Genomic DNA, 16,869 nt, shown 5'->3' with positions numbered 1-16,869 from the left:
CAGCAGAGCAATTAATATCATCATGGATGCTTACTTTGACTCGTCGTACGGCGTTTTGCAGATACAGTACAGTTTGCTGTCTTTCTTGTGGTCCTTTGAGGTAGAAGAGAGCTTCTTCTTCTTCTTGTGTTTTGATGAGTTTGAGTCCCGGTCCTTGTCTCTGTCCCTGTCTCTGTCTTTGTCTCGGTCTCTGTCTCGATGTCTGTCCCGCTCTCTGTCTCTGTCCCTCTCCCTCTCTCTCTCCCCGTCCCGTTCTCTCTCCCTGTCTCTGTATCGGTCTCGTTCCTTTTCCCGGTCCCTCTTCTTGTCCTTGTCGTGATGTCGGTCCCTGTCTCTGTTCCGGTCTCTGTCTCGCTCCTCCTCCCTCTTTCGTTTGTGGGACGAGGAAGATGAGGTGTGGCTGCTGTGAGAGGAATGTGAGGAGTGGGAAGGGTGGGAGGAGGAGTGGGAGGCGGCAGCGGCTTTGACGGTTGCAGCGGCGGCCTGAGCGATAGCAGCGCGGGCTTTTTCCTTCTCTCTCTGAAGTCTGGCTATGTCTCGCCTCAGCTCCTCCTAAGAGACACAAGACATACAGAGTTATTTTCTCCTGTTTTCATGCACATCAAGCTCTAAAGCATGCATCACATGAGTTTGAAATGACATGAAAAGCAATAAAACTGAAATATTTTTATACACCACAGCAGAAAAGTATCAAATTAGGGGAAATTAACCTTAAACTCGTCTAATTCAAGTAGCATCAGCATCCCAAACCAGCAGCGATGTTACTGGGGGATGAATGTTGATAGAAAATAATTCCTTGATAATTCATTTTCCATCAATGAAAGCACTCTTGGTGAAAGAAATGCGTAGGCTTACCTGTACTTGCAGCTGCAGCTCCTTGTCCAGCAGCGCCCTCTTCTTCAGGATCTCGGCCTTCAGTTGCTCTTTGTGCTTGTACAGCAGCGCCGTCAGCTTGGTGGCGTTCTGTTTGGAGCGTTTCTGCTCCACCACCTCCTCCTTCTTCCTCTTCTTTGCCGCCTGCTTCTCGTCCTTCTCGATCTTGTCAAGTATGAACTTCATCACCTGGTTGCAGACAATCATTCTGGAATAAAGGGAAATGAGCTGCTATCAGGGAAAGCCGTAGTTCTCAGATGATCAGCCATTTTTAGTGGGCCGTAGATGTGTGTTTGGGAATGAGAGAAAGAGCACAAAAGGCAATTCTTGGGGGGGATTGTGGACAGGCCAGGGGCACATATTTTTGCTAGAAAAGCCTGAACAAGTGCATTTTGCATAGTATGTGACCTTTAAGGCCTGCAGCGTGAACGTAGTCAACCCTTTCAGTACACTATTCGTCATTATTTTTTAGCCCGTTTACTAATTTTTCAGCCTTATTTATACCAGCATTCTTTTTTAGGTCTTGGTGTGTATTTAAGCTGACACATATTACTGCCGTCTGTGTCACTGCATTTTATCCATGTTTTTATGTACAAGCTGCTCTGAACCAATTGCCCCTTGAGGGATAAATAAAGTTGTTAAACTGAAGTGAACTGAAAAAGTATTATGCTTGTGTGATCAATTAATCTAAATCAAAGTGTTATTTTATACAGTTTAGGGACAAATAATAATGTATTATCATCTTTTGTAATCTCATTCACAACTGGCTGATTAGCAGGACCCCTAAAGAAACACATGGGGCCACTGTATGTGACAAATTTGTTCAGTTTTATGAATGACCATGCAAGTATTCAAGTTAATGGCAATACTGTAAAATCCCAGCCGTGATATAAACTCAACAAAATTTTGTAATGGACATTTTCCAAACCTCTGGTTCTCCTCTCGCTCTGCAGCAGCCAGACTCTTCCTCTGTTTCAGCTGCTCTGCTGTAACATTCTGCTTCACAAACACCTTAAAAATATAAAAACCTGAGTTAAAATCTCCAATATCAAGAGTCAGCCTGAAATAAATCACTTTGTATAAACTGTTTGGAGTCTTACAGGCTTTTGGATGCCGTCTCCAGGACTGACTGACTGCAGGTTCTGCTCCTTCGGTTCCCTTTTAGCCTCCGGGTGTTTCTTCTTCTTTGGTTTTGGTTGCTGTTGTGGCTGCTGCTGCTGCTGTTGTTGTTGGTGTTGCTGCTGCTGTTGTTGTTGTTGTTGCATCCTCTGCAGCTGCTCCTGGACGCTCGCCGGTGCCTGTATGGTGACCATATTCTGGATTTGATGGGTCTGGATCTGCCCCCCTGCTTGCTGGATCTGGATCGGCAGCTGCAGTTTGATCTGCTGAGGGATGGCGCCCCCTTGCTGTGCCTGCGCCTGGATCTGGGCTTGGATCTGGGCAGCAACATGGGGAGGCAGGGCTGAGAGGAGCTGGACCGGCTGCTGGAGACCCGGAACAGTGATGAGCTGGTGCCTGATGGGGGACTGAACCTGAATCTGAGGCTGAGTTTGGACCTGGGTTTGGTTCTGAGGTGTGAACTGGACCTGGAGTTTGGCCTGGACCTGGGGTTGGGCTTGGACCTGAAGCTGCTGAGGTGACGTGACCTGAAACTGGGGCTGGGCTTGGACCTGGGACTGAGGGTGGACCTGGGTTTGGGCTTGGACCTTAAGCTGCTGCTGTTGGACCTGCATCTGCGTTGGGGACTGGACTTGAAATTGTGACTGGGGGTGGACCTGGGTGTGGACATGGGGTTGCTGCTGTTGCTGGAGCTGGGTCTGTTGTGGGGACTGGACCTGAAACTGGGGTTGGGGTGGGACCTGGGGTTGCTGCTGCTGGACCTGGGTCTGCTGTGGTGACTGGACCTGAAACTGAGGTTGAGGGTGGACCTGGGTCTGGGTTTGGACCTGGGTTTGCTGCAGAGCCTGAGTCTGGGGGTGAGTCTGGCTCTGCTGCTGGAACTGGACCTGAACCTGGGGATGGAGCTGGGTCTGGACCTGAGACTGAACCTGGGGTTGAGGTTGGACCCTTGACTGGACCTGGAGCTGGGACTGGGCAGAAACCTGGACCTGGGGCATGGTTTGGTTTTGGGGCTGAAACTGTGCCTGAGGTGGTTTTTGAATGGGGGGCTGTAGTTGGGTTTGAGGTGAAAACTGAACCCTGACCTGGGGCTGGTTTGGGGTTTGTGCTTGGGCCTGAATCTGCTGGACTTGGCTGAAGGGCTGGACCTGAATCTGAGCACAGATCTGGGCCTGACGCTGGGTTTGGGTTTGGATCAGAGGTTGGGGAGGTCTCACTGTAGAGACCGGTACTCCCTTCATGTGAACCTGCACCGTTGAGACCGGGCTCTGAGACACCTGCTGCATGGACACCATGGTTGGGTGCTGGACTTGGACTTGGGCTGGAGGCAGAGGGGGTGCGGGTGGATGTGTAGAAACTGGTGTAGGGGCAGAAATGGGAGCCTGGATGGGGGTCTGCACTGGGGCTGCAGCCTGCTGAGCTGGACTGGGAGCCTGAGACGGGACTGAAGTCCAGGTTTGAGGCTGAGCGGCTCTCTGCTCGGCAAGAACTGCAACAGGAAGAGAGACAGAGACGAGATGATTTAAAAATGAGTCTACAAATAACAAACAGGATGGTAAAACAGGGTTCAGGTAGACTGTATATAAAGATGGATGACATCACAGCTACCCTAAAGTGAAGTCAAAACATTTGGAACTCCCCTTAATGACTGACTGAGGTAAAGGTCATGTTTCTAACATTAATCAGACACTTTTGTCCAAAGCAACTAGCAACTAGCCAGACCAGAAGGGACTGGCTAGTAGACTCTTGACGAGTCTAGCACTGAGCTAAGAGGCTAGTTGAGCCACATTAAAAGTTTGTCACCCTCATTTTGTCACTCTCATTCTTTTAATGGAAACACAGAGGAACTATTTATCACAGAAACCTTGTGGGGCTGCCTCTCATCTCCGACTCTGTTTGTGATTTTCAAGCACAGGATCTCTAGGAGCAGTCAAGGAAAGAAGGGTGTTCATTTGGGTGACCTCAGGATTCCAGTCCCTGCTTTTTGCAGATGATGTGGTTCTGTTCTGGTTTGGTTTGTGGCTGAGTACGAAACTGTCGGGATGAGGGTCAGCTCCTTCAAGTCTGAGGCCATCCCTCAAGGAGAGGAAGATGTTTTCAGCCCAAGTGAAGGACTTTAAGTATCTCGGGGTCTTGTTCACGAGTGAGGGCAGAATAAACCGAGAGAACGCCAGGCAGATTGGTGCAGCATCGGCAGTTTTGCAGACATTGTATCGGACCTTTGTGGTAAAGAGGGAAACTCTCAATCTACCAATCGATCTTCATCCCAACCCTCACTTATGGTCATGAACTCTGGGTAGGAACCAAAGGATTGAGAAGGGTGGCTGGGTTCAGCCTAAAAGATAGGGTGAGGAGCTCGGACATCTGAAGATCTCGAAGTAAAGGAGTCAGTTCTTGAGGTGGTTCGGGCATCTGATCAGAATGCCTCCTAGTCCCCTCCCTGTGGAGGTCTTCCAGGTGCACCCAACTGAAAGGAGACCCCAGGGTAGACATAAGACTTGCTGGAGGGATTATACATCTCATCTGGCCTGGGAATGCATCAGTATCCTCCAGGAAGAGTTTAAAAATGTTGCTGGGAGAGGGATGTCTGGATGGACTTGCTTAGCCTGCTGCCACCGTGACCCAGCCCCGGATAAACAAAAGATGGATGGATGGACCTTGTGGAGTAAGAGTCCAAGCTCCATGACATTTACAAATGAGCCAGGTCTCCAAACGGCTCTTTAATGTTAGCTACAGAAGCTAACTTCCATTAGAGTGCCATTTTTCCCCTTAATTTTTGTTATTTAATCTACATTTAAAAAGCCAAACCAGTACCACATGAAAAGCCATTTGGGAGCCAAAGGACCAGCTCTTATAACTGAGCAGAGCCAAATTATCCAGATCTCTGCAAAAAGACAGCTTTTACATCTCAATGAGCAAGGCTTGAAAGCATCAGCTGTGGAAAAAATGGGGGTGCGTTGTCTGACTCTGCTCGTCCAGGCTTTAGACGGAGGCTTTTATTTGTGCCTGCAGCTGTTTCTCCTTTAGCTTTTTGTCACTAGTGTTGGCATTCAGAATAAGCTTTGTATTATTCATTTGCAATCTGAACAGTTGGCACGGCCATAACATAAACAAAACTTTGGAATTCTGATAGTGCTTCCTGCCCCCCATCTGGAGTTCTCTCCTGTGATTTGACTTTACCTGCAAAGAACCCATTTCAGGGTGCTGGAAAGTAAACTTATCGTTAACCCTTGGCCACAAATCTAGCTTGTTCTCTTGGTTTCTTCTCACTGGGACTTCCCATGGGCATTGGGGATGGATTGAAGCCAATAGCATTGTGGTTGCAGGTAAGAACATTCAAGTATGAGGCCATAATTCTCATAAATTGGAAATTTATTTGGCCCAACTTCAATAAAAATAAATCTTTTATTAATGATGATTGATGGAAAAGTGGTGAGTTGTTTACCTGGCACTGAAGGTGTTGTAGAGGTGGCCGTGACCGGTGTGACGACAGCATTAGCCACAGCGGCGTGAAGAGGAACAGGAGCGGTGGTCTGTATATGGGTCAAAGCTCTGCCCGGCGAGGGGACAGGGATCTGGGTGGACACCACAGCTATGACAGGAGCGGAGACAGGAGCCAGAGCAGGGGTTGGGACATGGACATGTGAGGGAAGAGAGGCGGACACGGGCATGGGAGCGGAGTAAGAGGGTGCAGGAGTCGGGGCTGGAGCAGAGACGTGTATTTGGGGCTGGGCTGACGTGAAGGAAGGGGCGGGGCTGAAGGTCTGGAGGTGGTGTTGAGGTGCAGTTGATCTGGGGGCAGGAGGTGATGCTGTAGTTTGGGTTTGTGAGGGATATGAGCCAGGGGGAGACATGGAAATTTGTGGTTGTGGCATGGCTGACACCGTGTTTGGGGCTGGGGAGAAGACAGGTCTCGCCACTGGGGGTTGCGTGGGTAAAGAGGCCGGGGTGGAGGATAAGACCTGTGAAGAGGTCTGTGGCGTGATGTGCGGCAGAGCAGGGACAGGAGCGGATATCTGAGGCTGTGCAGGGACTGGTAACGGGGCAGGGGCTGAAACTTGTGTTTGCATCGGGATATGGGTAACTGGAGCACGGGCCGTAGAAGGGACCGAGGCCGGAGTCGGAGCCAAACTCGGCATTTGTGTTGGGGTGGGTACAGGGGCAGACATTTGTGCCTGGGAGAGGGCTGAAGGAGTTGTTTGGACCTGTGCAGGGGCTCTGACTTGAGCTGGTGGTGTTACTGGGGTCGGAGGGGTCTGGGCTGGGGCGGGTTTTGTTGGGGTAGCAGTGGTGGATGCTGAGGTTGAAGCAGATGAGGATGGAGGCATTGGGGTGAAGAGGAAGCGCTGGACTTGACCGTTTGGCATAGCTGCCTGCATGAGCTGCTGCCCAGGACCGGGGATGACTGTGACACCCTGTGGGATGATCTGCAGCTGGCCCTGTGTCTGACCCTGACCCTGGATCACCACCGTCAGACCTGGATTTCCACCCTGCAAAGAAAAGGGGAACTCGACTTGAGTTTAGTGACATCACTGAAGGCATAAGTAATTTCTTAAGTAAGGTTTTAAAGACAGCAGAAGACTATGCTCTCACCTGAGCCCCCTGTGTGAGCTGCATCAGCTGCGCCATGGTGAGTTTAACTTGACCCTGCTGTGGTCTGGGGGTCTGGGGGGCAGCTGCAGGTGTCTGTCCAGGTGCTGTTGGTGCTGGTGCAGGACCTGCTGTTTTCTGAGCTGCAGGGGTAGAACCGCTCACAGGTGTAGATCCTGGCTGAGCCGGGCCCATCGGGGCTACAGCCTGCTGAGGTGCAGCTGTGAAGGGTGAAAATTTAAAAGGAAATTATGGTTACATATGAATAATCAGTAAAAAGAAACCATGTTCTACTAAGCATGCTGACTGTCAGGCAGGCAACATCTCTGTTCTTTAGCTCTGGCAACCTCTCTCTCTCTTGTTTCAGCAGTTTTTCATTGAAAATGTGACTCAAGATCTGACTTTTTTCCTAAGTTCTGGTAAGCTTTCATACTATTAACCCTTAAAATAACAGAGATGTACTGGCTTTAAAAGTATCAAACTGCTTTTACCTTGTTGAGCCTGACTTCTGACCATCCCTGTGCTCACAGAGGTAGATGTTGAAGGTGATGGGCTCATCGTGGTGCCAGGCTGTGTTTGACCTCCTGCTTTGATGACCTAGAACAGAAATCCAGAGGTAAAACCACCCTTACCGATGCTTTAGAGCAGTGATACTCAGCGTGTGGCTCATTGGTGATGATTTGTGGCTCTTTGATGTCTTAATTTGAAATATTATTCCCCCAGATAACATTAAAAATGAAAATTTTACATCAGAAATTATCCATTGCAAGTACCATCAATTAGTTTGTTTCCCACACTTACACAGTAGACTTTAATTGTTAAACTTAATTGTCATTCTCTATTTTTTTTGTCTGCATATTTCCATTGCCCTTATTTGCAACTTTTTGCTACTACTATTAAATTTTTAGTGCTTTTAGCCCATTTTTGATACTTTTATCCAGCTTTTTTTGCATTTTTTTGCCCCTTTTTGCCACTTGTCACCCATTTAAACTGCCTTTTGCAATTAAATGCCACTGATTTCAAATTTTGCCAACATTTGATGCTTTTTGCCCATTTTTCCCACCTTTTTTCCCTGATGTTTGGCCAATTGAGTCTCTTTTCACTTAATTTTCTCCACGTTTTTGTCACTTTTGGACCATTTTTGCCACCTGTAACTAATTTTTCTGCCACTTTTCACCCATTTTTGTCACTTTCTGCCTTTTTTTGCTACTTTTCTTCCAGTGTTTGCTGCTTCAATCCCATTCTTGCCACTTCTTTTTGTCACTTTCTCCCTTTTTGACACTTTTATCCTGCTTTTTACAATTTTTTCCCCTTTTTGCCACTTCTTGCCCATTTAAGGTGCCTTTTGCATTTAAATGCTACTTTTTGCCCATATTACCACCTTTATTCTGATTTTGCCCATTTTAGTCACTTTTAACTCATTCTTTGCAATGTTTTTGCCTCTTTTAACTCATTATTTAGTCCCTTCCCACCCATTTTTGCCACTTTTCGACCATTATGCCACCTTCAACTTATTTTAATTGCCACTTTTCACCACTTAGATTGTGGCTCTTGCAAATGAATTTTTCAACAATTTTGCTCTTTGGTTGAGCAGGGTTGAGTAACACTGCTTTAGATATTCTTAAGCTTTAGGTAGGAACCATCCTGTTGAAGTACCTGCTGCTGAGTGCTGGAGGCAGACGTGGACGCTCTGAGGTTGATGTTGCCGGTTGTAGGATGCAGTGTGCTGTAGGTCCTCAGGTTTGCAGGGGGTCCGGAGGGGAATATGCCCAGGACTTTCTGCTGCACTACACCTGTTGGGAAACACAGTTACATCAAGAAAAAGCCAAATATGCAGACATAAATGTATGGGACACATGCACTGATGTGGGTCAAGGATGTATCGAGGCATGCTGAGTGTGTGAGAGTCAGAAGAATGTCTCTGATTTTTTTAAATAAAATAAATTATTTGCAAAGCAACTAAAAAAAGCTTTAGATCACAAGGTGACAGCAATTTGACACAATTTGAGAAATGTAGAGACATAAAAGCCATCCAGGTCTTTTTTCACAGAAGCTCATCCACCAAAAGTAAAACAAATAAATTTAAAGAAACACGGTGGGTCATCCATGCTAAGCGATTTTTGCTTCTCAACTGAGGCATCCATTTGGTTACACGTTGGCCCGAGCGGGCAGAAATGGATGACACGCGTGCGGCCTACCTCCTGAAGTGGTGGGCATGTTGAGTGTTACAATCTTGCTGTTAGCGGGCAGGGGGAGTTTGGCGGTGAGGACCTGGCCCGCCACAGTCACCGAGCTGCCGGCGATCTGGAAGGTTTGCTCTGAGGTGGTGACGCTGCTAGCAACAGTGGAGGCTGCAAGACATACCATGCCACCTGCAGTCACACACACCCACAAGGCCAACCACGACAGCCGGTGTATGACTGTGGTGTCCACTGGACGGTTTTATTTTCAGTATTTTAAAAATATGATGTTTCTTCTGTTTGAAATCAGCTTGATTCAACCTCATTTAGCCTATAAAAGTCTAAAAAAGTGTCTTTTTATTGAGAGATGAAGTGGACACCACAAGTCATAGCTTAAATTTTAAAGTCATATTGTGGAAAAAGGATGTACAAAATAATTTTTGTAAGATTTTTGTGATGATTATCTTCTCATAATCTGATATGACACTCAAAAAAATACAAAAACAATTTCAAAAAAGTTAGGACGTTGTGTATAAAGTCTGTAAGAACAGAACACAATGGTTTGCAAATGCTTTTACCTGACATTTATTGTTTTTGAGAAATATGCACACATTTTGAATTGTATGTCTTCAAATTGTTCCAGAAAAGTTGGGACAGGAGTATGTGTACCACTGTGTTCCATCACCTATTCCTCTTCCAACACTCTTTAATCATCTTGGGACCAAAGACACTGATTGTTTAAGTACTGTAAGGGGAATTCTTCCTGATATACATCATTAGTTACTTAACAGTATTGAGTTTCCACTGTGATTCATAATGCTTCATACATATCAAAAGGAGACCGCTCTGGACTGCATGCAGACCAGTCCAATACCTGCCCTCTTTTATAGCGAAGCCATGCTGTTGTAACTCTTGCAGAATGTGGCTCGGCACTGTCCCGCTGAAATAAGCAGGGACGCAACTGAAAAAGACAGGCATATGCTGCTCCAAAGCCTGTATGTATCTCTCTATGTGTTAATGGTAATCCATGCTGTAGGCACTAAAAACACCCCCACATCATCACAGATGTTGGCTTTTGATAACAATCAGGATGGTTCTTTCCTCTTTGGCCTGGAGGACTAATGGGCCATTATTTCTACAAACAATCTGAACTGTGGACTCGTCAGACCACAGAACACTTTTCAGCTTAAGGCCAGTCCTTTTGAGTTAAGCTAGGACCCAGAGAAGTGGTGTGTGCTTCATGTTGTTGATATGGCTTTCACTTTGCATGGTAGAGTCTCAACTTAAATTTGTAGACGCAGTGACGTACTGTGTCACAGTCATGAAATGTTGGTTTTCGGCTTTACCCCTTACATGCGCAGATCTCTGCAGGTTCTCTGAATCTTTTCATGATGTTCTGGACTGTAGATGGTGAAATGTCTAAATTCCTTGAGCCCAAAACATACCAGTGCCATCTGACACATGTCAAAACGATCACTCCCGTTATTTTGTTATGAACAAACCAACACCAGCAGCCGTCACACGCACCGCTGCAATTTATGCCACTGCTCTATTTCCAGTATGAAAGGGGAAGTGTTTTCCTGAGAGAACAGCTGTTTTGTCCGTTTCAGTAGCAGCTCTAAATAAGAGCACAGAAGAAGAAATGTAGCATGTCTTCCCTTCATCGTGTAGAATAAGTGGGTGTCTTTAGCTGCTGGTGAAATACCACCGCTCTTGTTATTTTTTTCTCTTAACTGGTGAAGCGAGAGATGAGCCGGGAGGAGGCTCTCAACTCTGATATCAAGCACCTAGCCCAGCAAGACGCTCTGCTGCTGACGTGTGCTATGGGTGGCAACTGAGACAATGTGCCACAGCAGCACCAGTGTGTTTCAGGCTTTATTTATACATTTACTTAACAGTCATCTAACATGGCAACACAGTCTCATTGGGGTTTTGACATTTAGTCATGCACATGTCCCAAATTCACTGCTGTAAGTGTTTATAGCTAACTGTTATGAACTTGCAAGATGAGGAACATTATCATAAACAGTTAGACTTTATGCCCATGCATTCTTGTTCTAAAATGAAATCCTTGCACCATCATTGACTTTGAACACCTGAGCATTTCAGGAGTGCTCCTTTAATATCCAGTAATGGTACTATCACCTGTAACCAATCAACCTACTCACCTGTGGAATTTTCCAGGTGTTTTTTGTGCATTTAACAATTGTCCTAGTGTTTTCTTGCTCCTGTCCCAACTTTTTTCGAACATGAGACAGGCATCATATTCAGAGGATGTGTTTATTTCCCAAAAAGCAATTAAATGCATCGTTTTGAAAATGAAATATTTTCTCTTTGAGCTGCAATTGACAGGCTGAAAAGGATCTGCAGATCTCAGTTTGGTTTTTGTTTACATTTTAAACAATGTCCCAGCTTTTCTGGAACTGTGATTTATAATTGCAATGGAAAAAAGTAAAACTGGTGAAAGGGACAAAAAGGACTACTGTAACTTAACAGTTTGCCTCTTTTATGGTGGATGAGAAGTAAAACAACTATAGGGTATTTTAAACACGCAGACATTTTGCTCTTTGCTGAACTTACTGGAAAACCATCTATGCTTCTAGTAATTCTTTAAATTTAGACATGAGTAATGACCCATTAAGTGTAAGTCAAATCATATTGAGGATTTTAAAAGATGACATGAATTCTCATCATTGCCTGACTCACCAGAGTTGTTGCTGCTACTGCTGCCGTTGTTGTTCTGACCCTGCTTGACCCAGGAAGCGAACGATTGGTGGAAGTTTTTGCCTTGCTGGAAGGGAACCGGAGAGGCCAGTTTGGAGGCCAGGACCATCTTTGTTCCAGGTGTGACCTGACCCAGTCTCTGACCTGTGGACACCGGCGTGCTGGGTGTGGAGGGCGAGGAGGTGCTGGTTGTTGTTGGGAAAGTGGAGCCGGGTGTGCTCGGTCTTGGCGTTTCCAGACGTTTCTTAAACATAGATACAGATAGCTTTGACTTTCTTTTCCTTTCATTTCTTATTGTTTCTTACTAGTTAAGAGAAGAGACCAGATTCTGAGGTACACTCATGCAAAAATATTGCTTTAAAGGCATAAATAAAAGCTGAATAGGGGCACCACTCATTTGTCCAGATTGCATTGTTCTTCATTCTGTGCCTTGAAGTGATGTGGGCACTGTAGTCGGCCCTACAAACATCCATCTAGGGGTGATAAAGATTACTTTGACATTTAAAAAGCTGCTGTGTCATTGCTCTTACCTGCTGTGCTGCCAGTCTGGCCTGTCTCAGCTGATTCTCCAGGTGAGCCTTCACGTCCTCAGCAGTCTTCAGGGCGCTGCCGCTCTTAGAGGGATCAATCCCCTGGGACTTCTCCCTCTCCACTCTGTTACAGGAAAAAAGGAGGAAATGTTGGCTTGGAGTAAAGTTAAAGCCATTTAAGACATGTTACTGCTGCTACTTTTGTTGGAGACATTGGAGCCTTGCAAAATTGCATCAATTGTCTTCTCTTGTTCTTATTTCCAGCTTGTTTATTAAATCAGTGATTAGCATTAAGAGATGGAGACATATCCTTCAAAATAAAAGCACATCATAGACTATTTGCAACAAACTTTTCACTAAATACACGTCTGCAACTCACTGAATAGCTTTGGGTCACAACCAGCCAGCTTGGAATCAAAGATTTAAAACATGTTAGGCTCAATGTTTGTATAAAAGATGGCTGTGAAGAAATCTGAGTTAAATCAGTGCATATCTCACTTTTCTGCAAAGGCCCTGATCTCCCACAGCTCCAGCTCCTCCTCAGCCACCCACGTCTCCACGGCAACAGGCCCGGTCAGCTTAGCCGGCTCCGGCTTCTTGGGTCTCAGGGCACTTGAGCGCAGGCCTTTTCTCTGTGGAGTGGGGGTTTCTACTCATCGCAAAAGAGAAAATAGATGTAAATATTCCCTACCAACCCTACCCATGATTCTGACACAAATACCATCTTTAAACAGGAAATACACTTCCTAGTGTCAAACTATTAATAGAGGAATATCCTGATGTTACCTTTGGGAGTGTCTCTGTTTCCAATCGGACAGATGATCTTTCTGATGCAGTATTCAGAGCGGAGGCCGTAAGGTCCCACGTCTCGTCGTTTTATAATCTCTGTTGTGATAATGTCTGTGTCCGTGGTTTCTGTGGTGACAAACATACATCATTACTTTCTTAAATGCTTTTTCCTCATAGACGTTAATGCAAGAAATAACTTGGAAGGTGAAAACAGCAGCAAAACAAAAAAGCATAATCAGAAGAAGGTATAACATAAGCAACTATATACTCTATGGGGTCAACTTTTGGATGATTAGCTGCATCTGTGTTTTATTTTATCAGTAGTTATTGAGGATTGCTGATATCCAATATATCTGTATTTGCAAATTTATTTTTAGCCAGTATTGACATTGATATAAATGTAGTTAAGACCCACAACTTCAGACCTTAAAACACACATTAAAGTTTAAGGAATAAGAATGAACAAAGAGAAAGACTGATGAAGGTCTGTTGGTCCAACATGAATCTTCACAAACTTCATTTGTGTAGCTAATATCGGCTGATAATTACAGATGAAAAATACATATCATTTTTATTACATAAAGTTGAGGTAGACAAGGTAAACATGAGCATGGTATATATTTTCAGAGTGGTTTATATTGTAGAAAGAGAAAAAAGAACAGAAACATGAAAAGAAAAGTAAAGAAAAGAAAGGAATGGAAAAGAAAAGAAATTAAAGGAAAAGAAAAGAGCAGAAAAGAAAAGAAAAGAAAAGAAAAGAGAAAAGAAAAGAAAGGGAAATAGCAAACTAACCCGTGGACCTCTAAGGGTTAAGAACAACAGAAGTGAATGAAAAGTGATTGATTTAAGGAGGGGAAAGCTGTGCATTATGACAAAAATAAAAAATAGTTCTGCATCTGTAGTCCTACTAGATTTATTTTAAGATCTGTTAGAATATGTTAACCTTGCAAGCTGGACTAAAGGAAGCTGGACTAAAGGAAGAAGGCTTCCACAGAGAAGAAAGGGGATGTATCTCATTTCAGGACAAGTGGAAATAAAGGAAGAGGCATGGTTTACCTTTCCTCGTCGTCCCCACAGCAGCAGACGGCTTCACAGCCATGTCGTCCCACCTCAGACACGCCCACAGCAGCCGCAGCATCAGGCTGACCCCCGCCAAAGACCTCACAGTCTGCAGACGGTACCTAAACAGAAGGGACAATTATATTACTACTACTTCATAACATATTTCTGTTATATGTCCACATGTTAAAGGACGAACCTCCACGTGATCCCAAAGGTGGGTCGAGGTGAAGGGTAGGGCCAGATATCAGGGGCTGGTTTGGCATTGTAGTTGAAGATCGGCACCTCTCTGATGCCCGATCTCCTCGCCAGCCTCTTCAGGTCATCATTGGGCAGGATGAAGATGCTCTTCTTGCTGCTCTTGGTGACAAACTTCCTGTACGACGGAAGGGCTGTTCCCGAACGTGCCTTCCTAGCTTTGGAGAACCTGAGGAGGCTGACTCGGTCTCTGGTGGAGTATTCTTTACTGATCGTCATCGAGGTGCTATTCGCCGATCCAGATGTGACCATCTTGGTGTCTGCAGGTTTGGCCTTTAGAGGGACGGGAGCAGGAACAGTGGAGACTGTGGTACCTACTGCTTGAGACTTCCCTTCAGCCTGCAGTGCATTGTGGGACTCTGCTGTGCTGTTAGCGGTGGCCGAGTTCTTCACATCGTCACTGCTGTTGTTATTATCTGTGGTGTTGCTATTCAGACAGGAAGCAGGCGCCACAGCCTCGCTCTTCATCACTCCATCCTCGTTCTTATCGTCTCCTCGCTCTGAAACGTGGTTCTCCAGTTTGGGGATTTTCATGGGAGGTTGGTGACATTCATCAGGTACATTATTCTGTGTGAGGTTTCCATTCATGAGAGACTTGACTGGCTCTTTAACACCATCGTGGCTTTCAGAGTTGCTAACCCCGGCTTGTCCGTTCACCTGCAGAGGACTGCTCCTGCTCTGCTCCGCCTCCACGCTCTCCGTACCTCGCTCAATTTCCTCAAACGTGCGCTTCTTTAAATTCTGTGTTTTTTCTTTGCTGTCTACTCCATCTTGTACACTGTTGCTCTTGTTGTTTAGCTCAGTGCTTGTTAGCATTTCTCCATTCATCTCTTGGTGAGTTAAGGCCTCTCCGTTCCCAGCATTCAACTCCGTCTGTTTGCTGTGGTTGCTGTCTGAGTTGTCTTCTTTTATCTCCGTCTGTGCCTCCTCAAAGTTCAGCTTCTTCACCACGCCATCCTGGACATTCTCCTCCTTCTCCTCTTTCACACTCGGGGTGACAGTGGGCTGCTGTTTTCCTGACGTCAATCCTTCGGTCTTAACCGCTGACTTTGATGCTGCCATTTTGTTCAGAAGCGCTGCCTGTTTCATCCTCTCCAGCCTCTGCTTCTCCTCCAGAGTGAACTGCTTCACCCGGCGCTCCAAAAGCCCGTCCAGCCGGGAGGGTTTCACCTTCTTCTTATACGCCGTCCGCAGCTGGAAGCCCTCACTGACATTCACAACGTCGTAGTACGGTTTAGCTGGGGCGGTCTCCTCATTTGTGGACTGTCCCACTTTAAGGGTTGGTTCTTGGCTAGCAGCCTGCACAGATGTAGAGGAAGGATCTGGGTTTCCAGCTTTATCTGGAAAATAAGGGTCAGTGGATAATGTAAATAATGAGATTATTATGAGAACAGAATTATGCAATCTGATATGATGCTCAGAAAGGCCTTAACCAGGAAGCAAACCAAACATCTACCTAAATAGACAAGCGAAAAAAAGAGGAAAAATATTCAACAGCTTTACCTTTCTCGTTACTGGGAGAAGTAGTGTCTGGGCTGGGATCCACCTCCATTTTTTCTTCCCCTCTCGTTTCCTCTACATTCCCTCCCTGTTCCTTCTCTCCTGTAGATTTTTCAGCATCCATGGCGGTCTGAGGTTCCTCCGGTGTCGTGCTCTGTGAAGACGCACTCGTAGTAGAAGCTGCTTCTTTGTCTTCATCTGAGGTGTTCTTAGTTGTCTCTGTTTCTTCTGAATTTTCCTGCGTATTTGTGCAAGCTGCTGCGTTTTCTTTCCTCAGTTTAGCTGCTAGAAAGAAAACACAGCATGAGGAAACAGCCAGAACTAAGAGACTGATATTGATGAGATTTATTTAAATAAGCCCTTACCCTCGAGTTCTTTGCGGTAGTTTACATTTGTGTTCCCTGGAAGCTTTGGGACAAAACGTGGCACACGAGTCCTACTGACCCAGCTCCAACCACCGTACCCCGTCACTCTGTACTCCTCACCCTTCTGCTTCCACACCTAGAGAGAAAAACACATGAAACTAGCAGTGAGGTCACATGTCACACCTATTCCTATGTGCTTGTGCCTGTCAATGCTCTGTATAAATGTCAAGTAAATTGGTGGAGTCCTGCAGGCTATGTGTACATAAATCCTGGAGATCTGCAAAGAACCACCTGTGCAGTCTCACTACTCTCTGTGGGAAACTTATTTTCTTTTTTAAACTTCTAAGGACTGCACCACCACCATTTCTGATTCCTGATTTTTTTTTGCATATTCATCACATGCTGAGTTCAATTTCATGGCCAAACCCAGGCCTGATAACCCCCGGATCTGTTGAATCAAGAAATCACTTGAATAGAAACTGTCCAACAAAGTGAAGTAGGCTACAAGATCTCAAAAAGCACTGCCCTCATTGGTTGACGGCCAGCTAATTTTCTTTAAGCCTGCTCTTAGCTAATCGCTCTCATGTTGCCTTATCCAAACTGCTCTGTTGCTCTCTCTGCAACCTGCTCTTGCAACCCTCCTCCACCCCAGCTCCTCCTTTATTCTACTTCTGACTCACTCAATGCTCTTCTCTGGGTTTTTGCTGCCTCCTGAATAGGGCTTGGCAATTAATCGCAAATGAGATAAAATCGCACTATTGCCTGCTACAATTTTCAAATTGCAGGAGGTGCAATATTTCTTTAACCTGAAATTTGTGACAAAATACCAGTTAAAACGTTTTTTTTTTTTGCAGCAGAGACATTATGCGTTACATATCATGC

The 16,869-nt window shown here is 45.6% G+C and overlaps 1 protein-coding gene across 3 annotated transcripts in view; it reads right to left on the bottom strand.

Moving 5' to 3' along the window:
- The window catches only part of LOC121529116 (nucleosome-remodeling factor subunit BPTF-like), a 38,863-nt gene that overhangs the window by 5,542 nt on the left and 16,452 nt on the right, over positions 1 to 16,869 (bottom strand). For 2 of the 3 annotated variants that reach the window (XM_041816813.1, XM_041816815.1), the window contains exons 11-26: positions 15,988 to 16,123; positions 15,626 to 15,907; positions 14,064 to 15,462; positions 13,862 to 13,986; positions 12,803 to 12,931; positions 12,515 to 12,665; positions 12,017 to 12,140; positions 11,469 to 11,730; positions 8,239 to 8,375; positions 7,074 to 7,179; positions 6,586 to 6,803; positions 5,438 to 6,482; positions 1,974 to 3,481; positions 1,802 to 1,884; positions 856 to 1,081; positions 35 to 552 (exon numbers count right to left, since the gene is read on the bottom strand). In XM_041816813.1, coding sequence (XP_041672747.1) covers positions 35 to 552; positions 856 to 1,081; positions 1,802 to 1,884; positions 1,974 to 3,481; positions 5,438 to 6,482; positions 6,586 to 6,803; positions 7,074 to 7,179; positions 8,239 to 8,375; positions 11,469 to 11,730; positions 12,017 to 12,140; positions 12,515 to 12,665; positions 12,803 to 12,931; positions 13,862 to 13,986; positions 14,064 to 15,462; positions 15,626 to 15,907; positions 15,988 to 16,123 — 6,449 coding nt within the window. The remainder of the gene's footprint in view (positions 1 to 34; positions 553 to 855; positions 1,082 to 1,801; positions 1,885 to 1,973; positions 3,482 to 5,437; positions 6,483 to 6,585; positions 6,804 to 7,073; positions 7,180 to 8,238; positions 8,376 to 11,468; positions 11,731 to 12,016; positions 12,141 to 12,514; positions 12,666 to 12,802; positions 12,932 to 13,861; positions 13,987 to 14,063; positions 15,463 to 15,625; positions 15,908 to 15,987; positions 16,124 to 16,869) is intronic. The other variant, XM_041816814.1, reaches the window with a different exon arrangement.

Source organism: Cheilinus undulatus, linkage group 21, assembly GCF_018320785.1.
Source record: "Cheilinus undulatus linkage group 21, ASM1832078v1, whole genome shotgun sequence".
NCBI classification, from domain to species: domain Eukaryota; kingdom Metazoa; phylum Chordata; class Actinopteri; order Labriformes; family Labridae; genus Cheilinus; species Cheilinus undulatus.
The sequence above is the reverse complement of the archived record's forward strand: the minus strand, read 5'-3'. Positions and strand labels throughout refer to the sequence as shown.